The 25,981-nt window shown below is 41.1% G+C and overlaps 1 protein-coding gene across 22 annotated transcripts in view; it reads right to left on the reverse strand.

Moving 5' to 3' along the window:
• Positions 1-25,981, reverse strand: part of LOC121313459 (protein scribble homolog) — a 135,256-nt gene that overhangs the window by 16,240 nt on the left and 93,035 nt on the right. For 10 of the 22 annotated variants that reach the window (XM_041246003.1, XM_041246002.1, XM_041246012.1 and 7 more), the window contains 14 exons: positions 24,764-24,940; positions 24,231-24,347; positions 23,703-23,891; positions 22,934-23,053; positions 22,758-22,814; positions 20,795-20,851; positions 19,881-19,961; positions 15,254-15,709; positions 12,956-13,027; positions 9,238-9,282; positions 7,505-7,624; positions 1,704-1,751; positions 1,010-1,213; positions 200-368 (listed from right to left, as the gene is read on the reverse strand). In XM_041246003.1, coding sequence (XP_041101937.1) covers positions 200-368; positions 1,010-1,213; positions 1,704-1,751; positions 7,505-7,624; positions 9,238-9,282; positions 12,956-13,027; positions 15,254-15,709; positions 19,881-19,961; positions 20,795-20,851; positions 22,758-22,814; positions 22,934-23,053; positions 23,703-23,891; positions 24,231-24,347; positions 24,764-24,940 — 1,912 coding nt within the window. The remainder of the gene's footprint in view (positions 1-199; positions 369-1,009; positions 1,214-1,703; positions 1,752-7,504; positions 7,625-9,237; positions 9,283-12,955; positions 13,028-15,253; positions 15,710-19,880; positions 19,962-20,794; positions 20,852-22,757; positions 22,815-22,933; positions 23,054-23,702; positions 23,892-24,230; positions 24,348-24,763; positions 24,941-25,981) is intronic. The other 12 variants (XM_041246004.1, XM_041246010.1, XM_041246008.1 and 9 more) reach the window with 12 other exon arrangements.

Raw genomic sequence — 25,981 nt, forward strand, 5'->3', positions numbered from 1 at the left:
AAAGATGACTCCTAACTACAGCATTGCAAACAGGAATGGTATAACGGTTTCAGTTATTAGTAGTTCTTCACTATACTAAATACATCTGAAACGCCATAGTTTAATCAAACCATATTAATGGCTTAGTGTTCAATATGGATATATCTATACAGGAATAATTCAAATCTCAGGGGCTCTGCTCCTGAAACAAGTGCCTCACCTTCCTCCTCCCTCATCTTCTTGAGGTCATCCTCAGCAACCAGTGAGACACGAGGTTTTGGCTTGCTGTCAGGTAGGTGTTGCTTCACATCGATCTCAAAGTACTTCTGCCGGTCTCTGAACGAGCGCTGCTCTGGACTGTCCAGCCCACTGGGTGATGAGGACGCAATCTGTAATGGGTCAGCATGAGGTTAACATAAAGACAACAGCTGGTGCAATGCACTCCTGTGACAGTCTGTGTGTAAGTGTGGTAGCAATCTGATCACATCTGTGTATTAAGATTATTGCCAAAAGTTATCTTTCAGTTTTCTTGTTGGGTAATGTGCTATTGGTTCATGTGACACTGGTCTAAAGGGAAGTTACTTTGTTGTTGCACTAAATATTAGCCTGGAATGAGAACATCAGCTGGAACATTGCATGTGCATTCACATGCAGATAGAGTACCACAGTCTATTTGTGTGTGCGTATTATTGTGCCTCAACATTAATTAGTAGCCACAGCTCAAGAGATAAAGGAGAATAGCTTTCAGATGTTAGGGAACCTGTTTCACACCATTGTGCCCTGAGCAATTCCTGCAGGAGTATGGACAACCAAGAGCAATTAGTACCACTGACGCTATCACCACCACCAACACCATAACTGCCACCTTCCAAATCTGAAAGCATTATCCCCACCGCTACCATGGGAAAAACCACTGTGAAGACCTCTCGAACCAGCATCTATTTACCTAACAAGTTTCCCACCCAGCCTTCCCACCAGCTGCACCCCGTCGAAAAGCCAGTCGGGGGTGGAGGACATGCATTCTCTCTACCTCAAGGTCTAGTGAGGGCCTGGTGACGAGGGGCACTGCGGACAAGCTCAGGTACTCCCTACGCAGGGTCCACTCGCCTAGAGGGCTGAGCACGTCTGTTGAGAGGTTACGGATGGCAAAGGGCTGACCAACTATGCCACATGGAGGGTCACCTCCCAGCTCCACATCACTGTCACTGGCAAAAACATTGTTCTCCAGGTCCTGCTTCAGGGATCACAAACTCACTTGTTCTCCAGGCAAAAAAAAATATGCAAACTGTACAACTGAATCTTTGTATTTATTATGAAAAACACCTTAACATTTTTGACATCAGGCACTTAAATAAGACGTTGGTTTGAAACCTAGTTTAGTTGCTTGAGTACAAAGACATTGAATCTTTGTGACTGTGCTGGGAATGGGTACCAGTGATGAGGTTTGGGCAGTCTCAGGTAATTGGTGTGTCTGGAACACACCTTCTTAAATGACCACAGTTTGAGCCATTCATGGCTTTACTAGGAATTCCACTACACAGCTGAACTTGTAACCTATACACAAGTGTGTCCAACTGACCATGTAATAAAACCTGGAAAGGGCGACACCGCTATGCAGTGGGGGTCTTGTTTAAATACTTGCAGAGGTAACAGGTGATTTTTCTCTCCAATAGAATGAATACAAACATCATCACTGGGACAGCAACCAATAAATTAGGACTCACCTCAGATGAAGGCTTGGACTGGACAGTATTCCTCTGGATAAAGACTTCCTAAAAGGGAGAGGAAATTGAAACAGCAATAATTTAATTTCAAAATATGAACCACCTACAGTCCTGTTACTCAAGTGTAACTCAAACCTTTGCACCTAATACAGACATCAATAGGATTTTTTTGGACATCCAGCATGATGAAAAGCAGCAGATAAATGCTCATCTATACATGGTTCTCAAGATGCAGCTGGGAGTCTCTGCCAGCTGGGCGTCAGTACAGGTGAATAGGTTTAAAAACACATTCTTAGTGATTGCTGCTAATCGGTTCAGAACAGAAGTTTATTTACATTAAAAAAGAATACCTCAAATGTGGCAATTGTATCAATCAGCTATAAAATATTAACGTATTGATAATCTCAGATAGACATGGTCTAATGTCTTTGCCAATAGTTTTCATAAGTGAAGAAAACGTTCAGTTACTATCATAACCCTGGTTCCCTGAAATAGAAATGTAACCACTACTGAATGGGTATTTACCTCCTAAAGACCTGAACACCAAAGCTACTCACTAAGCCTGTGACGCAGTCATGATTCTGCCCCCTAGGTATCAAAAGGACTGAGCTCACAGATCTCAGTATCATTGTTCCTTCAAAGCCTGCTGTAATCAAGGCTTCAGTGACCTTGAAGGTTAATGGTTACATTTATACTTCAGGGAACCAGGGTTATGATAATAACCTAACGTTCCCTTTCAATTACAAAATGTAACCATTACTGAATGGGTCAGTATACCTAAGCCGTCGCAATGGCAAGATTGCAGAATGACTGGAATGCTACAAGGCTAAGCCAAGAAGCTGCCCTGGGTACCATTCGGAACCAAAGTAATTAACTAGGGTGAAGAAATTGAGAGAAAAACTCACCTATATACGTGTGTGTTATAAGAGTCAACTGGGAAGCTGCCCTTAAAACTCTAGTTCCAAATCCTGGGTTATAAGGAACCACAACATTAAGTCTGTAGAACCTAGTGAAGGTATGGGGCGTAGCCCACACCGCTGCATTGCATATCTCTTTGACAGAGGCAATTTTGTGGGCTTTTATTCCAGGGTGCAATGTCCCTGGTGGAACAGGCAGTGAGCTTTTCTGGAGGGGGGCAAGTTGGCCAGCACATAGGCAGTCTGGACCATGTCTGCTATCCACTTGTGCAGCCACTGCTTATATATAAGGCCCTTTGAAAATCGCGATTTCATGGGCTGCATGGAAAATGTGAAATTAGCTCAATACAGCGATTTTTACAGTATTCTTAAGAAATAATTTCATAATTATATGTATTTCATACAAAAAAACCCACATTAATGAAAACATACAGCTCTGCTATATGTCTGCGTGTATTATTCACCATGAACACAATGCTGTGCAGTGATTACGTCATGTCACTATAAGCAATCAAAGCGTAAAATTAAAATACTACACACTGTAAAAAGGCTAAAAATGTGTCTGCAGCAGATCAAGTAAAGCGGTATCCAGCAGGAGATTTACAGTGACGGAGGTAAGCTCTTGTTCTGTATGTCCTGCAACATTACTGTAGATCACTCCCGAAACTCGTTCTGTTGAGTCATTTAGATTCACCGAAAAGAAAGGCGGAAATCCAGAGCAGTACTGCGACTGCTTAACTTGAAAAGAAACAACAAACGCAACTTTCATATTACAAAATTGCACTTATTGAATTTTGACCTGACAGAGGCGTTTGTTTGCGCAAATCACCCTTTTGAAAAACTGGGACAACCAAAAGTTGCAAAAGCTCTTCAGACAGAATGTAGCAAATGGTGGAGCGATTCCTTTATCAGCCCAGCTGAGACATGAATACTTACCTAAAGTTGCCGAGAATCACAAGCAGGAGATTATGGAACTGGCTGCTGCCACCAGGTTCAGAAGTTTCTGGAACGTTACAAACGTGAGCACTCTGTTGAGCTTAAAGAGCTCTAAACAGGCGGCTATAGTCCGCACTCTGCCATCCGACAGAGTGGCCAGTATGGACCCAGCGTCCAAGCACACTCCGAGATAGGAGGCTGTCTATGAAGGCGTGAGCTGGCTATTCGCATGATTCACCGTAAGGCCCAACCGGTGGTCAGTGACAAGTTTTATGTGGGCATCTGCCTGTGCTGGACAAATGAGCCAGTCGTCAAGATAATTGGTACTCTGATGCCTTTAACCCTTTGCAGTCCAATGTCAGACCAGGTCCGACATTATGATTTTCCCTTTCCAGTCCAATGTCGGACCCTGTCCAACATCATCAAAAAGACGTAAAGCACAGGTCTCAAGTCGTTTTTTCTCCAGAAAAAGCAGAAAAAAACCATTCAATGGCCGAGTGAGACCGTAGGAGCTGAATGAAACCGGGAGGAAAAAAAAAAGAAAAAAAAAGGGGGGGCGGGGGGGGCGTGTGAGCAATAGCCCTACCAGCTGCGCCATACAGAGATAAGCAGACATAAACAAAGGCGGTAGCTGCTTCCGCATCCAGCGCTCAAAGAATATCACAGACATTTGCAGAGCTTTGTGAGATGTTACAGTAATAAAATAATTGAGGAGTTTGGTGATAAAACGAGTGATACGGAGAGGATTTATCAGTATGCATGTCTATAAAGAGGTATATGAAAAATACAGCGAACACTGGTTTTAAACTGCGTGTGTAAAATAAACAGCGGGTGTGAAAATAAATTGGACCTGACGTGCTTGTCAGGCACTGAATAAATGGAACGCAAAAGGGTTATTACCTATTCTTCACTGCCACATCCGACCGTGAGGGCTTGGTATGGCATGGGTATGGGTGGTTCTCCACTGGCTATCTGTCGAGCCAAGAGAGAACCAAACCGTGAAACTCTGGCCTCACAAGACATCCCAGTCTGGCTTGGAGCCAAGCCGGACTAGGGGCAGGGTTAAGGATTTTCATCATTATGTTGCACCAGTCAGTAAACTCCAGAAAGACAAAATGACAAGAAACATGGCGGGCAGCGAGTGTGATGACAGAAAAGTACAGCCTTGGGATGCTGAGGATGTGCAGACTAGTTTTTGTGCAGACAGAAGTGTTCAGGAAGATCTGGAGTCGCGCGTCAGAAATGAGAAAGTTTATGACCGAATTTCTAACTATTTGAAGCAAATGGACATGAACCGCAGGTACGGTACATTTAAATCGCACACTCAAAAACAAAATTCTAACAAACTTCTCATCCTTTACCTTTACTATAATTTGTTTATTTAGCAGACAACTTTATCCAAGACAACTTACAAGAGACTATGGCGTGTGAACTATGCATCAGCTGCAGTCACTTAGAACAACATCTTGCACAAGGAGGTTAAGTGACTTGCTCAGGGTCACACAATGAACCGAGATTTGAATCAGGGACCTCCTGGTTACAAGCCCTTTTCTTTTTACTATATTTACAAAACACTGCAAAACAAAATACAGCTGTACAATACATAAAACTCTGGCTCTCGTTGTGCTTGCACAGCTTCTTTTTCAAGTACCCAAACAAAGTCGATATAAGCAGTAAAACATGTGGATTATAAAGAAACTCCTGAATATATTTACAAAATATAGCTGTACCGTTGATCTATTAATTTTTGAACACCATTTGTTTGAGCACCTTTTGGCATACTGAGTTAATTAATAACAATAATTAATAACAGATGTCTTTCGTTGCGTGTTACGTCAGTAACACAGCTCAGCTCTGCAGAGGTAAAACAACCCAGGCTCTCTTTAACCACACGAGGGCTCGGCAAGGCCCCGGTGTGGCTCGATTGTACAGTGAAAAAAAGGCATCTCAATGGGGCCAAGCTAGCTTCCATGCACTTCGAGAAGGCACGTGGAAAATGGCAAGACATGGAACTTGTACACTGTTCCCTGAAAGGCAAACTGCAAGTACTTCTTGTGCACTAGTTTTATGGGGATGTGAAAATAGGCTTCTTTGAGGTCCACCATAGCGAACCAGTCACCTGGCCTGATCGACTGCAACAGCTGTTGCATTGTCAACATTTTAAATTGCCTTTGGCTCAGATACAGCTTAACCTGTCTGAGGTCAAGGATCGGACTGAGGCCACCATCCTGCTTTGACACAAGCAAATACCTGGAGTAAAACCCTTCCTCCCAGATGTCTGTGGTGCACCGAAGTCAATAGTCCAGATGGCTCCCTGGGAAGGGGCCCTGGGCCTGTGGCTGCAAAATCCTATGGCTGCTGTTTCGCCTGTGGCTTGGCTCGCAATTTCTGTTTCTGTGCAGGGCACCAGTTTGCCACTGGTTTACATAGTGGAGGTGGGCGCTTGGGAAGCAGGCAAACCAGCTCTTGAGTGGATTCCCGCACAGTGAGAGCGTTGTAGCATCTCATCCAACATGGGACCGAAAGTATGCCTTAGAGTGATTGGGGCATCCAACAGCGGTGCTTCATCCACGTCAGGCACACGTGCCTGAGAAAGACAAAGCTGTCTGCCTGCCTGCTGAATTTGGACACACAGAGCAGGTTTTTTTTTTTTTGTTCATCAGGCATAGCTTAACCAGCTGTTGTGGTGAGGGTCTGTGTTTCTCAGACAGGGACCGCAGCAAATGCGACTGGTAGGCTACCAGGATGCTATTGTAGTTCTCTAGACATGCGACATAACACCCCAGCTAAATATGCTCTTTTGAGGATCACCTCCGAAATCTGGCACTGCTTATTAGGGCAGGTAGCGTCCTTGGATAGGGGCACTCAATTACCAGTTCCCACAGTAATTCAGCAATTTCCTTTGTGGGAAACAGATACCCAGATCTTTTCAACCTGCTCCAAGTCTGCTGATCACCTGAAACGGCGACTTATCTACTTCCGCAGGGAAGGAGAGCCTAAGCTCGAGGAGGATGAGGAAGACCATGAAGACTGTTTCCTGCTTGGGCTACTTACCGGGGTGCCTCATCTGCTCTCTCTTGACACAGAGCCATGGAGTAAGGATGCAGCCAGGGACACACCTTAGAGCTGTCTGAAACCTCTTTTTAAACATGTGCTTGGAGCAAGTGGAACAAAATGTGCAGAAGCTGCAATTAACCAGTGCCTGCTTGGCATGCTCTGGCCCCTGGCTGGAAAAGCACCTGCCATGCTTGTCCTCCACAGGCTGACTGGCCTTGCATGTCTCACAGGGATAGAATCCGGAAAAGATGCAAGGAGCAAGCAATGCAATGTACAGTAGAGGGTTGTACAGCTGTTGCCTCAAGCGGGACCGGTTTGGAAGCAGGCTGGTTCAGAATCATTTGAGTACTGCTTCGGACCCTGGTCGGCACAAGTTAATGACTTTAACACTGGATTGGTACAGTACAGGGTCTGAACCGGGTTAGTGACTGAGTGAATATTTTTCCTATCAGATCTTATTTGGAAATGTTTCTTGCATTTATTCATAACCAAAGACAGAATGACTGAGTTTAATCGCACTGTTGTAAATGATGCTGTGTTGCTAAGCAGATGCACGGCTTCACGTAAAGCTCATGGTTTATTCGGCCATCCTCACTACAGTTCTCTGTGAACATTCATGGTATATCCTCTATATATACACATACAAAAAGCAGTACATATGAATGTTCTTTAACTTGAATTCATTTTCCAGCCAGATGGCATTATGTTGGATAATTAGCAGTCCACACACAAGCCCATCGAGGTCTAATACCAAATAACTCTTGTTTGACTGGTCAAGAATCCCACCACGTACTGTATTCAGTTCCATGCAAGTTATGAATACACACACACACACAAACAAAAAGAGAGACAGAGACAGAGAGAGAAGAGGGGTGGGGTGGGGACACTCACAGAACAGAGTGTCTCGGAAGGGGCAGGACCATGCTGGAAAGGGTTGGGGCTGTTTCTGCCATTCTGATTGGCTGGAGGCGTATTCTGACGCACCCTAGGGTGGATAATGCCTGGTTTGGTCTGCAGAGTAGAACAGATGAAGGAGAAATGGAGCAGAGAGAAAAGAAGAGAAAGAAGGTTACGACAAACAGCAGACCTGGGGTATTCTAAACACATGCTCCAGTTTCTAAAGGGAATGTGAGGTAGATACAGTCGCAGACAACAAGTATAAGATAGGTCAAGAAAACATGTTGAATACAAGCATTTAGTGAACATGAACCACTAATACAACTAAGACCAAAATAAAAGTTTTGGTATTTTAGCAAACAATCTTTATTTAAAAAAAGCACTTGACCAATTTCAAATATTTCTTAATGACAAAAGTATTAATAACTAATTAAAAATATATATTTATTGATTGGAAACCATTACACAGTAATTACTGTAAGCTGCATTATAATGCAAATAGTCAGAAAAAGAGGTTGAAATAACTTCCAACATATGTTGAAGAACGTTTTGGCAACACAGCAGATGGTCAAGACAATGGAGTTGGATTCATGCTTGAGAAAAGCATTCATAGCAAACTACAACAAAGGCAATAGCTGCAGAACCGCATGGAATACCAGAATCCACAATCAGAGACACAATGAAGCATCACCAAAAAACAAATTCAACTGAAATGCTTGAAAGAAGGCGACGTCCAAAGAACATTGTGGGTACAGCAGGTACTGCAGGAGAATTGTCAGAGCAGCTAAAAAAGAAATCCAAGATTAACAGCCAAAACAAGACAAAAAGATTTACAAGCATCAGGAATAACAGTGAATGAAAGAAATGCACAAAGGTACCTGAACACAGAAGAGTTGTATGAACACAGACATCGCTGCAAACCACTTTTAAAGATTTATCCAAGAAATATTAACAGGAATCTGCAGAATTCATCAACTAAACTCACTGATCCGATAAGATGAAAATATCAATTTTGCCCAAAAATGGACCAAAGTATGTTTGGCGAAGTAAAAGAAAGCTGTCAGTGAAGAAAATGTGGGTTGTTTTTCAGTTCAGGGACTGGAGTCTGATGTGACTGAAGATTGAATGAATGCAGCTGTGCATCAACACACTATACAACGGCCGAAAGTTCACCTTCCAACACAACAGAAGCCCAGAACATACGGCTATGTAACGCTTGAATTCTTGAAAAAAATAAAGATAAATGTTCAGGAATGGCCTTCGTAATCACCAGATCTCAATTTAATAAAAATAAATGCTTTGAACAGAGCTGAAAAAAGCTGCAGCAAAGAACTGTGCATCCAATCTGTCTGAGCTGAAGGAAAAATGCAAAACAGAATGGGCCCATATTTCCCAACAAGATGAAACATACTGGTTAAGAATTATCATTAACGTCTGAAAACCGTAATAAAATACTAAAGCAGGGGTGCCAATGCTTTTATCATGAATGAATGCTTTAAAATAAGCTTGTTTGTTTTGTTATTAAGATTATTTGTTAACTTAAAAGAAATTATTTATTTTACTTTTTGTTTTATTAAAAAGTGGTTCAAGTTTGCTAAATGCTTGTCTTCAATCTGTTACCTTGAATTCTATTATAATAAGCATTGGGTGCCAATACTTTTGTCTGAGACTGTAAATACAACCACATAAATTCCAGTTAAGGTATTTGATATTTTGCAGATACTCACTGATCCTTCCTTGGGACTTGTGGTGAAGAGGAAATTATTAGATGACTGAAACATACAACAACAGATAGAAGTTGATTATATTTTCCACATTTAAACAAAAACAAAAATAAAAACATTTAAATCACAACCCTAGCTTTAAGTGCTGGCCTAACGTTCATTTCTATTTAAAATTACTGGCTGAGGGGTTGCTTGGCTGTGCAGCTGCTATGAAGGAAAGTAACCCAACAGCTGAATGCAGTGCTGGGTCATACGTAGACTCAACCTTGCTAGGCATTTCCAAAACTACGGACACACATACAGTAAGAATGAACATGCACCCTAGAGGGCAACTGTAGCGCTGACAAATAGTGGAGATACCAGGAACAACGCTTTCCTCACAGTGAGGGGTAGCTGGGAGTTGTAGTTCTGACACTGTTGAGGGGCTGCTGGTAACTGAAGTGCTGACAGGTGCAGGAATGCCAAAAAACAAAGGGAGGTTGCTGGGAGCTGTATTTGTGATACAGGACATGCAGGGAGCTATATTTAAATTGTGTATGTATGGGGATCGTTTTCACAGTAAATGGCTTACAGTTGAGTCCTTGTTTCTTTCTGAACACATTAGAAGAAGCCATCATATATCTGGTTTCTCCTATAAATGTAGAGTTATAAGATGAGTTTTTATTATTTTCTTTATAAAAATTACAGAAGTGCATCATAAATATATGAACAGCAAAATGAAATCAAAGTTCCAGCAGATTAATGCATTCAATTCTAATTGTATTCAAGTTTCTAGGCTGAATCAACCTCAAATGCACTTGAAACCTGTTGCAGTCGATCAAGAACTACAATTTCCTGCATTCCACTGAAAGCACTATTGGCTTCAAATAAAATGATCTTATTCCATCACACCAGGGGCTGAATTAACATGCAGGTTTCTTCCCAAACAGTCTTGGCATTTTCTTTTTTAATTTTATGCTACCAGATGGCAATGCAGACCATGGCTATTTTACATATATTAAAATAGGGATAAATTCAGTAAAATAGGCTTTAATTAAAACATCTGTAAAAAAAAAAAAAAAAAAAAAAAAAAAACGGGGGGTGGGAGTAGAGGAGATCTCCGTATACACACTTTTTACATGTGTAATATGATGAGTAGCAGTTCTGATTTCTGATTAAGTTTAATGTCCCTGGCATGTACAATGAAGCAGAATCTGCGTAAGTCGAAGCCACATTTTCCCAAGTTAGCTGGTACTTCGCGAACGTTTGGGCAATCACTGTCCTGACGGAAACAGTATCTACAGAAGCTATGAACATGACATCAGCACAAAACAAGCCAGGATTATATGCCTTGAAATCATAAAAAGAAAAGAAAAAATTGACAGAACTCGACGATGCAAGCCATCAGGAGACGCGTCAAAAAAAAAATCACCATTTTCTGTCAAATATTTCCGATTAAGATTGTCAGCATTGCAGTGTTTTAGCTGATGGACACTACTGTCACACAAAGTCACCGATACATACCTTTCTGCAATAAACAGTGGCTGTCCAGCAAAGCACAGTGCTCTGACAATACTGTATGAATACTGGATGTTTGTTTCCATGAACTCTTGTGACTTATAACTTGTGATCATTATAACATTGGTACCCAACAAATCTATCCGCTGGCTATTATCACCGGGAGTGCACATCGGTGTGATTTGTTTGCCATCACACTCTTAGAAAACAAGCTTTCTTGCCTTATATTGGACCGGACTCATTTCTATACCTGCCAGCTATGAAGACAAAGAGCCAACACCAAGCAGGCAGTTAGGCAGGCAGCCCAGCCTAGGCACAGAAGCACTTACAAAGTGAGTCTCCGGTCCAGTGCAAGAAGCAGCAGTGGACATAGGCTGGAGGAGGAAGATGAGGACATGAAATGATGATTTAAAAAAATAAATAAATAAATACTGCTTTTTCTTCTCAACCTGTTGTATAGGGTAAGATTGTCTCTCATGGGATTGTTCTTGTGAAAACCTATGTGATTTGCCTCATGACATACAGTATAACTGATTTCTACAATCTCAGAGACCACTGATAACAAGCCCACTGCAGCTCCAAGGCTATTTATTATTAAGAAGCTGCTTCTAGTGCGCCAGTATCGGATGGGAGTGAAAGAAACAGCTGGCTTGATAAGGTTACTATATGTGAGGATTCAAATTTTTAGCTGGGGTGGATCTATTTTAATAATCTAAACATGATCAAATTGAAATGTTGGCACCCTTAAACTGGAGGGGTGACGGATTGGAGTTCTGATCCAATCTAAACTGTTACAGTTAATTAGAGTTTCCAAGTCTAAAATGAGTGAGCGATACAGCCAACGTCAAGCACCGAATCCACATTTTCAAATTGTTTTTGCTGTGACCATGTGGGGATCTACTATACTCTAAGGGGAATGCCACTATTGCAACACCACACAGCTGCAAGGGCTCTGAAACTGACGAGACTGACTTGCTTCAACTAATTAACTAATCTGGACAGTAGCTCATCCTGGTTTGAGGTACTGAATTTATTATGATCGCATTTAGAAGTTGCATAGTTAACCAGGGGCGTAGAATTTAGTTAATCAAATATGATCTGAAAAACACATACCTTTAAAGACCTTTAATAAAACTGGAATGGTGTAGTGTGGTAATATGTCAAATTATCTAAAATCACGTTTCTTCCATTAACAGTGAACCATGTCCGTGCCTCACCCAGTTTCCCTCTTTACCAGCCGGATCACCTATTGGTTCTCTGTTGAACCTGAACCCGGAGTGTAATGGCTTAATATCACAGACTTACAATATCATCTCCTCTTTGCATTGCCCATCACTATCTCTATAAAAACATTATGGGAACAGGACCTAAACGTACAACTTTTTGATGATATTTGGGACTCTATGCTGTACACAGTACACTCCTATTTGTGCAAGACATGGATTGCTGCAGTTTAAGTTTTACATCGCACTCACTTATGTAAAGTCAAATTGGTGAAAATATTTCTGGAACAAGACCCAACATGTAACAGATGTAAGCAAGCTCCTGCAAATCTTCTTCACATGTACTGGTCATGCCCTGATTTAGCTTCATTCTGGACTTCGGTCTTTGAAACATTTTCCAAGCTTAGTCAAATGCCCATCGAACCTAACCCAATTACAGCCCTCGTTGGAGTGACCCCAGAGGATGCTAATGTATCGGAACCTCTGACAGACGCTTTGACCTTTGCCTCCCTGTTGGCAAGATGGTGTGTCCTATTTAATAGGAAGATGGCTGCTCCACCATCCCACATGCAATGGATAAAAAGTTTTATAAAGTATGGCAGCCCTTTGTTTTTTACTTTGACACGTTCTCCCTCGGCTCCACCATTTAATTATTACTTCTGTTCTGTTTCTGTCTTTTTCTCCTTTCCAGTGTCCTTTGTTTAGGAGCTGAGCTTATGTACGCTGTATGTCTCTTGTCACTATGAAAATGATATAGTATTTAAAAAAAAAATAAAATAAAAATAACTCAGCATGTCCGTGCCTGTATAAAGCTCAGCTCCACAAAAGCTTTAAATACTGGCAAGGCTTTGGCAATCCAGACTTGGTACACTCTAATTTGTCTATTGCAGTCAGCGCTTTATCCACAGTCCTTTAGTGCCACAGTGCTCATGTAGTGTGTGCACAGTTGCCTCTCTCAGAAACAATGTCTGTTCAACACGTTATTGGAGTGCTGTACTTACTGGCTGCGAGGTGGGGTAGCAGGGAGCTTCCCAACTGGTGCTGTTCACTCCAATAGGCTCGGAGGAGGAACCCTGTCACAAAGAAAAAGAAATATGAAAAAGAAAAAGAACAAGGTTGCATATTCTTCTTTCCTCGTGAAGAATACTGTATTAAAAACAAATTCCCAGTTACTTGCACCAGATCCACACGTTTTCATTGACTTGTCTGTAGTTTTAGAAAAATCTGCAGTGAGCCACCTTCACAAAAATATCCAATTGATTTTTTTCTTCTTGATTTAAAATAGACATTTAACCATGAAGAGATGGTAGCACAACTGTTTAATACACATACAATTACAGTGAATAAAACTGGCTGTTCAGCTTCACAAGACTGATCTGTGCAGTAGGGAAACAAAACAACCCATAATGTATACTTGGACGTAAACCACTCTTTTTTGTTGCATTGTTCAGGCAAACAAAAGAAACTACGTAAAAGCTCCAAAACCCCCCTTGATTCTGAGCGGATCTGTATTGAGACTGCTTTTCAGTACTAGCTGGACAGGGACTGAGCAGAAATGACACAAAGTGCACATGTAACAGACATCCTGAGAACAAGGAATATAAATTAAACTTTCTTTAACCTATAGTAGCAGATACCAAATCATGTTTTAAACATTTGCTTTAACATGTGTTTTTCTCAAACCTGCACATTTGAGACCTACGTAACTAATGCAAGCGCAAAACTGGATTTTTTTTTTTTTTTACAATTACTTAGGTACAATTACTTTTACTTATTGTAAATACTGTGGGGAAAAATGAAACTTACCAAAAAATCCCCAAAACTTTGTATTGAGGATATCGAGGCATTCATAAATTACAATGCCAGGAAGGATATCATTTTATAGTTACAGGAATCATGCAGGTTAGGTTTCAAAGAGGCCGGGTCCTTTATTGCAGAGAACAGCAAATTCTTCAGAAAACCCGAGACAGCTGTGAGATTACTGTCCTTCCAGGACAGCTCCTCCAACATGACACGTCATACTAGACAATGTAAAGACCCTCCCAGCCAATCAAATGGCTCCATTATTAGACAAGGCATTCTATTGTTCACATCAATGTAACAATTCGTATTTTTTTTGTTTTAATGTGACGTTTGTCTATTTCAACCTAAATAACCTGAGCAACTTTAAGATGTGGTTTCACACCTGGACCATGGTTTTATTGTTAACGAACTACATGCAATCGCAAGAAGCTGGCTACATTGTATAGAAGGATATTTTACCATTGAAAAACTAAAACCAGTTCAAATTTCCAAAACAGGTCTGTGTTAGTTACCTATGCTTCATTTACCGTACAGTATTTTATCAATCAAACTGTAACCAGACATGGAACAAAGCCTTGCCTCCAGTATAGTACACACATTCAAAACACTACTAACAGTGAACTTGTTAAGCCATTGTTAAATGTGTAACTAAAGGGAATCACAATTTACAGGCTGGGAAAGGAGGGTGTTAAGCAATTAAGGGACAAATAAATCATTCATGCCACTGATTCATTCATAACTTCCAAGACGGGTAGAAAAAATAAATGCATTTAAAAATAATGTTTAGTGTAGAAAATCTGCTTCAGTCAGATGTTTTAAGCTGTCGGGACAGTGAATACATATGATTCTAAATTAGACCTGAGTTTCTTACCTATGCAAGCTGGCTGATTTAGCTCTGAATAAAAACTGCTACGGAAATGAAATCTGAATCCAGTCCCCATGCGGTGTTCCACAGAGGTTTAAGAAAACAGACATGGCAGATAAAACATGTTGATACATTTGTCTATTGGACAACTCTCTAGTTTTCTGCTACAAATGCTGCACTTTACATAAACAAAGTTATCACATAAACCCACTTCATTACATAAAAACATTTATATGCCACAGGACAAAACACTGAGACAATTCCAAGACTCATACTGTTTTACATTTTCCATTACGGAATACCACCACCTCCCCCACACACACACAGAAAAAACAAAAAAGCAGGGTAGTTCTCATGAACCAACAGGTTTGTGCATCACTGGGTGAATAAAAATACATAAACAGTACAAATTAATTCTCCACAAAAAAAAATGCAAAAAAAAAAAAGTTTGGATTACTCGAAGAAATTAAAATCACCAAGTAAAGCATTTACGAAACAAGGCAGCACAAAACACGCCATGCCAAATGTTATAGCGAAAGGGCAGCGGTGGTTTATTATTATTATTACAATTTTTACAGGATAGAAGTAAGACATGCCAACAGCAATTCACACACACTCAGTGACATCTTGCCTTTAAGTACAGGCTGGTCTGCAACAGGCCCTGCTTTCCATAGCCGACTGGCGGTCCCGAAAGAATCTGAGCTTCAGTGGGCTTGCCTTTCCCCTTCTGATTGGCTATGAGAAAGGGGTTATTGCTGAAGGAAATGGGCTGCGAGTCCACCAGGCTTTCTTCCTCTTCCTCCTCTTGAGGAGGGACTTCCTGTTTCTCTCTGGGGGACTGCAGGGGATTGTGGGAAACTTCCACAGTCTTTTTAGTGGCAAACGTGACCTGAGGCTCTGGGTTACTCTGGACTGGCAGGGCGGCTGGATTCAGGGTTTGAGGCTCAGTTTGAAACAGACTCCTCGGACAGTCCCCCTGCCCCTGACCAGCAAGCTCCCCATTTCTAAACATGAGCAGGTCTAGAGCAGAGTTGTTGGCCGGCTTGGGTGCCTCCATTGTTATAGAATGCGTACCACAAGGATAAAGCTGAGGAAGAGCAATAAAGGGTTAGAGAGACAGAGTCAGAGATAGGGAGAGATATAGCAAGGAAATATAGGAAAGGCAGAAAGAGGCAAGATAGAGCCCACCCTGTTTTTCTCAATGGGAAAGTGACAGTCAGGTCTGACATATGCAGGGTGATCAATAAGTCAGAGCATTAAGGCAAAGGGACACTTTTTTTTTTTTATGCCGATGTTTTCTTGGTGAAGGGAACAATTCTGAACACCTTGCATAGTCTGTTTCCGATGACTTTGTCCTGTGAATTATTGATCATCTTCAGTGCATACTGTGCTTTTAATATAATGAATCACATAAATCTAACTGCAGAAAAGAAATTTCCATGACGACTGAAGGGACCATAAAAGCCATGCTGCTGGAGCAATTAAAGAATCCAGAATAAAGCCAGTTAGAGCTCCCAGAGCAGGGAGCTGACAGGCGGGAGACATAGCAAGGCAGCTGGGTGGTCCCATGAAGATCAGTCAAACATTCTGGCACTAACCTGACTGGGATAAGACCTTTTTATTTTAATCAAATCAGGGACTATCAAAGTATTAAATATTCTATATTCCAGCATAGTTACACAGGAACACAAACAAAATAAAAAAAAATAAAAAAATCTATCTCCTACCTGAGTTTCCATTAACTTGACTGCAGACTACCCAGGACCAGTATGTTTTGTATTCCAGTTTAAATGAAGGAAGTACTAAGGCTCTCTGTCTTTTTTAGGCTTCATATATGTTGATTTGAGGAGGGGTATGGAATGAAAGGGCAGTATTTTAAAAGCTGACTGCAGTATTTTTGCAGGTTTTACCATGCTTCTCCAATGGTTATACTATGCATTTACCTTCATTTATCCTGCTTTGCCAGGTTTAGTAATAGGCTTTAACATACACCTCTTATTTACAATGCTTACACAAGCTTTACCATGCTTTAGTTCACTTTGCTAGGCTCTATTATGTTAAACTTTAATAAGGGGTGTCAAATTGTTTAAAACCACACAATTAGTTACTTTTGCTTTCTAAGTTTTACATCTAGAAATGATTTAGAAGTTATACCTTGACCCAGTCCTCATGCACCACTAACTGTCCCCGTTTTCTTTTGCATTGCAGTCTGATGCACACAGAACAATGTAGAAAGTATATTTCCAAGTCTCAGATAAGGCTGTCTGAGTGTGCTATGCACACATATTTTCACTTTATAAAATATTACACTAAAAGAGCAAACAAATGGAGAGAGGGAAGAAATAGAACCTAGAAACAAAAAAAGTGACAGAATGCAAACGTAATACAGGATTTAAAAAAACAAATGACGAGAATGGAAGGAAAGAACATTTTAAATTAAGGAACAGAAAGAAAAAGAACAGGGAAAATACCCGTTATACATAAATCACAAAAAATACAGCAGCCACCCATAGAAAAAGCAAATCGGAGTAAGTAACTTACTTCAAAATGAAAACACGAACAGTCTGTGTCCACGCACACCTCTCGGCTCCCTGTCTTACACACAGCAAACTAGTTGCAGAGATGCTGCACAACACCCCTCTGCTGGAGGCACAGCCCCCACAGGCTCCCGGCAAGAATTAAAAATAAACTGTGATGAGTGACTGCTGGAGTGTCAGCTGTGCAATAACAGCCAGCCTTATTTCCTGATCCCCTCCCTTACCTTCAAAAACAGAGGCACTGATTCACCCAGCCAGAAAGTTAAATCTACAAAGACTTGTGTTAAATTAAAGAGAGGGGAATGACAGCAGTGCTCAGCAACACAGAGGTATTCCACAAAGCACAATGAGCTTCATCAATGGCATATTTTCCCGTACTTATTACAAACTACCTACAGAATATGTGTTTGTTAGATGTCTGTTGTTCACGCCTCCTTAAAATCCCACATTATGATTTTTTTCAGAAGTACTGCTATTTTTCCATGTCCATATCACAATACTACAGGTTTATTTTCATTCCCTGTCCGTTTGGGATCGACTGGATTTAAATGTAGCTTTTCCAGTCTTCTTAGCTCTTGTCTACACGCTAGCTTCTCTTGGCTTTCACATTGCTTTAAAATGCAGACATAAAAAAGAATAAAGAAAGAGCATGTAAAAAGGGATCGTGGCTCATCCCAGCCACAGGAACGAAAGCTGAACTTCATGGCAGCAAATCTACTGTAACCAAGGTTGCTGAACTAGAACATTTACTTGTCAAAGATTTAAACGATTCACAATCATTATTGAGAATGAAAATAAATACTTGTGATTGATTTCTGAAAGCTGCTCCACATGTTTACTGGCATGCGCTATTCAGGCACCATATGGCCTCTCAGCAAATTTCCAAAAAAACAATGTGAGGTTTTTAGCACGAGTATATACCGATGTTTTTTCAGGTTACATCACAATATGCTTGTCAGCATTTATAATTTCTTTGTACTGCACTAAAGAAAACATTCTTGTTGCTACAACCAATGAACACAAAAACAATGAATGATAGTAGAGACAGAGTAATCCTGCCTTAAGGGAGCCAATATTCTTAATGCTTTCCTCCTCCCTCACTTACTCCAGCCAGATTCCTCAGATACTATCAGCTCTGGGCAGATGCAGAGCGCATCAGAGTCTACTGGGCTGGAATTCCCATTCCTAGACAGCTCTGCACTCCCATTCCTACTGCCTGTCCTTGAGCCCCTCGGATACTAAGGACTGGGAACCCTGCCCCCCACACAAAAAATATTCCCTCTTCTTACATTCCACAGCTTGCTCTCTCTTGATTAATATTCTTTCAAATAACTGCTTCAGACATATTACATATAATGTACATACTGTAAAACAGTGATGGAAATAAGCATCCTATTGCATAGCAGTTTCACACATTTCAGGTTTTATTATGAGCTTGATTAGCCATATTGTATAGGTAACAAACTAAGGTGTGCTTTTAAAATCATAGTAAAACCAGGAACGGAACTAACTGCTATGCAATGGGAGCCTTATTTCCATCCCTATGTAAAGATATGGGCTCACTAGAGAGGTTTCCTTTTCATTAAATGGTATGGTAAAGAAAACAACTAAAAGAGCAGACAGTTTATGATTCACCGGATTACTTTCTGCCACTAATAGTAACAGGTTTTCAAGATATTGTATTGCGTTTTTTTTTTTTTTTAATTGTACAAGGAGGACTCTAGGAATCCCCATATACCCAAACTGCACTACAGACATATCAACAATCTAACTATGCAATAAGAGTTGCGGAGAGGGGCTGGTTGCTTGACAGACTCAGTCAGACCCCACACGAGCAAGGTCAGGAGTGGGATACAGAATGCCATTCTGTACCTGACCTGACTGATAAAACTGCTGAAAGCATTTTTTCTTCTTAAACATTAAACATAAATCAACAACATTTAAATACGCAGAGGGTTGGTGTAAAATGATGTCCAAAACAATAATAAAAGTTATTCTAAATCAGACAAAATACATGTTTGTAGCAACTGAAGGGGGCAGCTGAGCAGGGTCACACTGTATGCACTGAGAGTGACCTTCTGACAGTGATCCACAACCAGGTTTTCTTGTTAAAAGATGCATAGACAGTGAGACTCTTTCAAGTGGTTCCAGTTCAGCCAGGCTGTGCTCTATTTCTAGAGGAAACTGAATTGCTAAGAGATTCTATTCTAGGGCTACACCTGCTTGGAAGTTACGGTACAAGAAATCACATTTCAATGTACAATTAGTTAAGTCTATAAGTCTACTAAATTACAATGCTTGGGGAGATTGTCAATGGAATAGTAAGGTTTAAAAAGCCAGTTACAAAAATGATTGAAATAATAGCATAGGAAAAGACAGCCATGGCTCTCTTCTTCTAGTTCATGTCCAGTCAATTAAGTTTTTGATCCATGGCCAAATTGCACTTTTCTTAAACCAAAGGTAATGCAATGAAAATTCCTGAAACTCTTATTACAATAAGAATGAACTGGTTCTTGTCATATGTATTACCAGGAAACATGCATCTTCAAGTTCTATATCTACCTTTTAAGCTACTATATTGCAACTGAACAATAAATTAGCTGTTAAAAATATTATCACAACTCTGGGTCACATGATCAATCTTCTGTAACTCTGTTTATATATGGTTTAGTTTGTGCCCTCAGATATTTGGTGCACGGGCTTAAAACTGGAAGTACTTACCCTGCTGACTTTCTGTACACTGGCGTTGGGAAGGGCTGCAAGAGTCTTGTAGTCCAATTTTAGAGGCCCTGTGCTGAAACTCTGGGAAAACACACAAGAGTGAGCAAGGGGAACATGTCCAAGGTATCATGCGTCACAGGAATGAAGGGGACATACTGCACAACAACCTGAGCCTCCAACAGACCCTGCGAGTGAAAGGGACACAGCTCTGGCAGCTCTGGGGTAGCAAACCCACTCCTACTGTAGGTAATAATAATAATAATAATAATAATAATAATAATAATAATAATAATCTTTATCTTTATATAGCGCCTTTCATAGTGGACCACCATCACAAAGTGCTTTACAGAGGTAGGCTGTGAACTGTGCATTATATGCAGAGTCACTTACAATAGGACATTGATTTAACACCTCATCTGCACGATGGAGCACAAGGAAGTTAAGTGACTTGCTCAGGGTCACACAGTGAGTGAGTCAGTCAGTAGCAGAGGTGGGATTTGAACCAGTGACCTTTGATTACAAGCCCTGGACTTTAACCACTGGACCACACTGCCTCCTGACAGAAAATCTGGGGTTTACCAGAGGGGCACAGTACTGCTGGGTAGAGCACCAGTCCATGGGGCAATCCCAAACACAAGTTTATGGAACCACTGCAATAATGCAATGGCCCAACTACTGAGAGACATATTTTTCATGGAAATTCCCATAGCTGTGCTTGTACAACAAATACAATACTAAAATACCAATATATTGAGGAGTTTGATCTTGTATTGTTATGACATCCCCTTATCAGATGAGTAGCAGTAGTGAGTGGAAAGTTAAATAAAAGCAGTACAACAGAGGCTCTGAAGCCTGAGAGCAGAGCCGTCAGTGTTCCCAGCAGGGCTTCGGAGGTAAAGACAGGCGCTCCTCACCTCAGCCTCCTCCTCCAGCAGGCGGTTGGCCTCCTCACGCTCCCTGCGCATTTGCTCCTTCGGAAAGACAGAGTGAGGGCCAGGGAGGGGAAGGAAAGCACCAAAACACAGGAAAGGCAGCCAGGGACAGGGAGGGAGGGGACAGGGGAGATGTTTGAGGGAAAGAAAGAAAAGGGAAAGCCATTCTGTTACAAAGAGCTTGTTAGATTCATCAGCAATAACTGAATACAGGAGACAGCGATGGGACAGGAGAAAGGAGAAATATACTGTAGCTAGACTTCAAAAATGTGGATCTCTCTTACAGGGAAATAAGAGATTAGAAAATCAATCATTTAAAGAGATTTGAAGGAACATGCCATGCCAGGAGTGGGTAAGTGAAGGTTAGGGAGGATAGGGTCAGCAGTACTGCTTTGCTACATTCAACAAATTCAGTGCCGAGACTTTACTTAGACACAAATTACATGTCTCATTCACAATGTGATGTAGTTTGACCACGCTAACTGAGAACTCCAAAAACACTCATTTGTCTTTTTGTAAAACACTCTCACACAATTAATTTTTTCTACATTTTATTTTATTTACCAGGCAAAACAGTGATTGGCTTGTGATAAGTCAAGCGATTAGGCTTAGCTACAGATGTCTTAAGCAGAGACAACTTCATGCACGCCAGATTGCAACGCTGTCAACAACACATTAAACGCCCCCAAGAAACAATTCTGACAATAGAGCCAGAACCTTCAATTGTATAGGATGTGCTTAAAGTATGTGCTTGCATTGAAACCAACCCTTAGGTAAGCGCTAAGAACTGGACTTCCTAAAAACTGGAACCACATTATAAGATCTGTGTTCTGCTTGACACTTCCCTGAGTTTACCCAGCAAGATCCACACTCACTGACTATATTAGAAAGATGCTGGAGGTTGAAAGACGCACACCAGGCTGTTCACTGGTTAAAACACGCATGCTTCCGTCTGTTGTCTAACTAATGAGAATGAACATGGCAGTGGTAGTTAAACGGATAAAATGAACTGGGATGATGAAATAAAATATTTTAGAATGTGCTTTTTCAGAGACAGATCGGAAAATGTGAGCACTCAAAACAGTAAGAATAAATCATTTATAGCAATAGTTTTAATAAGCGTTTCATATTCACAAACCATTCTGTGATCGTATTGATCCTTACATTGACTTTTCCGAATAAGTAATGTTTGAATTCACCATATTCCTATGGGATCATGTCTCAACTACTGCTGCCACCTGCAGGCTAAAATTGCAATGACCCATTTTAGATTTGGGGATTATAGAGGGATCTTGAGACATGACAGGGTTTACTGTCCCTCCATCTACTCACAAATCAGACCGCAAACAGATGAGAAATTAATTGCATGGCTTGTACCATTAGAACACTGCAACTCAGACGCTTAATGATCATGTGGTGGTGGTACACTACCAAAAAGGCCTGTTAAATTTATTAAAAATAGCCATCCATGAATAAACAATTTAGAAAAGAAACTTTACCGATATATAAAAAAAACAACAAAGAAAACATTGAAACTGACGTCCCAGAAGTGCACATTTCAGATCACAGGGGTATAATCACACATATGCATACCAAGGCTTATACTATCCAATACTCTGGGTTTTGGACCAGTCCAACACTTTCAGTAGTTGGTCAAAATATAACAAGATTCAGCCTGATGTTTTTAGCTTTGTAGAAGACCTCGACACACAGTCTTGATGCACAAATTTAGCTTTTAATAACCTTCCATTATATTTATAAAGGGGCAACCAGAATGAGCCCTTCAGATATTGAATGTTGTGTGTTGGTAAGGAGGTACGTACGGAGGGCTTGTTAAGGACTGTCAGGAGTATCTTTTAGAAAAGGCTTCAAACTGTTGCGTTGCAGCCTGTTTGTGAATATACCCCCATGGATGGAACATAGAAGATGGGTTTCTATCTCTCACCACTTTCTCCAACTCCTCTTTCTCCCACTGTGTAGACTCCCGCACCATCTCCATTTCCTAGTTGGAAGAAAACAAACACAAAACAACCTATTCAGTAAAAGGTGCTCACCCCCCCACCCCCTCAGATTTTGAGATGCTTTGAGTTGTTCATTTCTATCTGAACATTGCATCCTCACCTTCTGTATGGTCTCCATTTCCTCTGGGCTGAGATCCCTGTCGATGGAGGAGATACTTTCCATGCTGTTCTTCCGACCAATGCCAGTGGCAAAGGGGTTAGTGATGACACCAGGGGATGCCTGGGGACACAAACAAACACTGATCAGAGACAAGGCGATACAAACACTGTGTGTGTGTGTGTGTGTGTGTGTGTGTGCGCACAAGTTTGGCTATTCAATAGTCACAAGAAACTTTAGAGATGCCTGGAAACTATACTGCGATGGTTAGTTTTGATTTCCTGTACTTTCCATGTTAACCACATACTTCTGCACAGACTCCTGTTCTTGTTCCTGAGTACCAATAAGTGTGTCACATCCCTTAGCTCTCATACTGCCAACAGGGGACCAGAAATCAATTTAAGAGTACACAAAGCTTCCTGATGCCATTCTATTGACTGCTGTAATGAAAGCCAACTAGAACAAACACTGCTTCAGTTTCCAAAACCTATTTTGCTTAACAGAATAAGTAACTTCAAAATATGCTTGTAGCCTATGCTACATTTGTCTATGGCAGGCAACTTGAACTGCACAGCAGGTCCTCAACTCATGCAATAGTACTTTAACATGGAATACAGTAAAAAGCTTTAACACATTACAATATCTGAGTAACCGGAACCTCTCAGAATGATTGCAAACACGACTGAAGCTGTATATTGAAGCTAGTATGTCCAGGACCAGGAATTACCCATAAAGAATGGAAAGTGTCTGCGTGTCTGGCCCCAGGGCTCACCTCAACACTGCCAGCGTCTTTAGGGTCGAAGCCGTCGCACACCAGCATGGCCAGCGTGTCTCCGATACTACGCAGGACACGCACTGCCTCAGTGTGAGTCATTCCCAGCAGGCTGTGGTTATTCACCTCCAAGATGCGCATCCCCACTTTGACCCTGCCGTCCCGGGCTGCCGCACCACTCAAGCTCATCTGCAGGGGGCAGCACCCAGAGTGTCAGGGGAATAGTTGGAGCAAGCATGGCATTTGTATTCCAAGCTAATGAACACAACATGATGGTCACCTCTCTCTCAAATGTTCTCTTAAAAGCTGTTCCTTAGTCTTTTTAGAGGCTGCAGTTTTGGTTCTCATATAGAGGTTTCCTACTTTTATTAAAAAAAAACAAAAAAAAAAAACAGGAAGACCATATTTCCACTGTAGGCAAAATTGCCAATTTAAGGAGGGGGCAATTTCGCTGTGGGGGGGAATATAGGTCTGCAATGTAAGTAAAGCAGCACAGCGGGTGGGGTGTTATCCAGCGAGCAGCATTACCTTAGAGATGAAGATGCCCTCATCAGAAGGGTCAAAGGGGTTCCCAGTGTGGCCCTTGGCTCCGCCTCGGATACTGATCCCCAGCTTCTCCCCCGGAAGCTTCTCAATTAAAATGTCCTGTCAACCAGGGAGAGATAAGACATTCAGAATCTACAAAGAGTAGAGGCTAAAGGACTGGTAGAATCAAAAGAGGAACAAACTCGATCAAAAAAGGCAACTGTCTGGTACAGTGATTGCGAAGCTTTGAGAATTATAGTGTCTAGAGAAAAAGAACAGGAGACGGGAGAAAAAACAGATTATAAAAAATAAAAGATTCCTGAGAATGTTAACAATTGATAGGAGTTTGTGGAGTAATTAAATATATATTTACCTGTACTTTTCTGTTTCCTAATAACTGGTAATATTGCTTATTTAAGGTTTGAATACTAAAAGTACTTGGTTTTATCTTAGACAAGTGGGAAGTCCCTGCCATTGACTTACACCAGGATTCCAAATCTGTGTTATTGTAGTTATTGAAGTGCACTGTGCCTCACCTGCATTCCTGGCGGGGGAGGGTCCCTGCGGACCAGCATACGGATCTCTTGCTTGTTTGAGAGCAGTGCCCTGACGGCCTCCTGGTGCGTGGCGTGTCGCAGGTCGATGTCATTCACCTCTAGGATCCTGTCGCCCACCTGCAGCCCATTCTGAGCAGCCAGACCCTGGGAGATCACCTGGACACAGGCACACAAGGAGGGAGGGGAAGGAAGGGGAGCTGTTAGACAAACAATATGCTGCTTTTCTGGTGACTTGAACAGAGCTAAAACAGTCATTCAAACAACACATTCACAATAAGAAAATATGTTGTCTGATACCTTTAATGTATTTCTCACAAAAGCGTGCTTTTACCTGATAGAGGGACCTATGCTATCTTGAAAGTGTTGTATTTTTAGTATGTAGGAGAACTAACACATGCCTATGCATAGCCAATACCTAGATTGTGATAACCAGTCTAGTTTAATCTGTATTCAAGTTTCGAACAGGTAAGAACAAATCCACAGCAATTGCAATTGAGTGATTTAATCTGGATATACTGTATACAGTACCTGCCATTAACAGCTAGACAAGTAAATCCCCATGCTAGCATACATTAAATCATAACATTCAAAATGTCATATGGATTAACACACATATCCAGTGTAAAGACGCAGCATGAATACACTGGCACCATTAGAAAGAAGGGTTGTACAAGCATTTAAATATAATAAAGTAAATGAAAATGAACAAATGAATAAATAATCATTTAAGACATTTAAGCTGAAATACAGCAACACATTTCCACAAAGGCACATCATATCATACCTTATCTGGGACCCTGCCCCTAACTCACAACTGGGAGTCATACAGTATCAAACTGGATTAGCAGGAGCAACCTGGTTTACTTATCTTCACCTTAACTACTCAGCAGCATTCAGCTAGTTTAAATCAGGTACCCAAGTATCATGAATGCTAGAGAGTGACCTTTATTATATATTAGGCCACCAAGAGGGCGGAGAGGATGGGGAAATTTCCCTGGGGCCCTGGACAAGGGGTAAAAAATATATACAGTTGTCGTCAAAAGTTTACATACCCTCAAAGTGCAACAGTGATATTTACAGATATATTAAGTGACTCCAACTCTATGAAAGTCAATGGAGTTAATTAATAAATATTGGTGCCCTTTACCTTAACTCAATTAATTCAGCAGATTTGTAGCTAGCACTTGGTAAGATGAA

Source organism: Polyodon spathula, chromosome 3 (genome assembly GCF_017654505.1).
Source record: "Polyodon spathula isolate WHYD16114869_AA chromosome 3, ASM1765450v1, whole genome shotgun sequence".
Classification (NCBI taxonomy): domain Eukaryota; kingdom Metazoa; phylum Chordata; class Actinopteri; order Acipenseriformes; family Polyodontidae; genus Polyodon; species Polyodon spathula.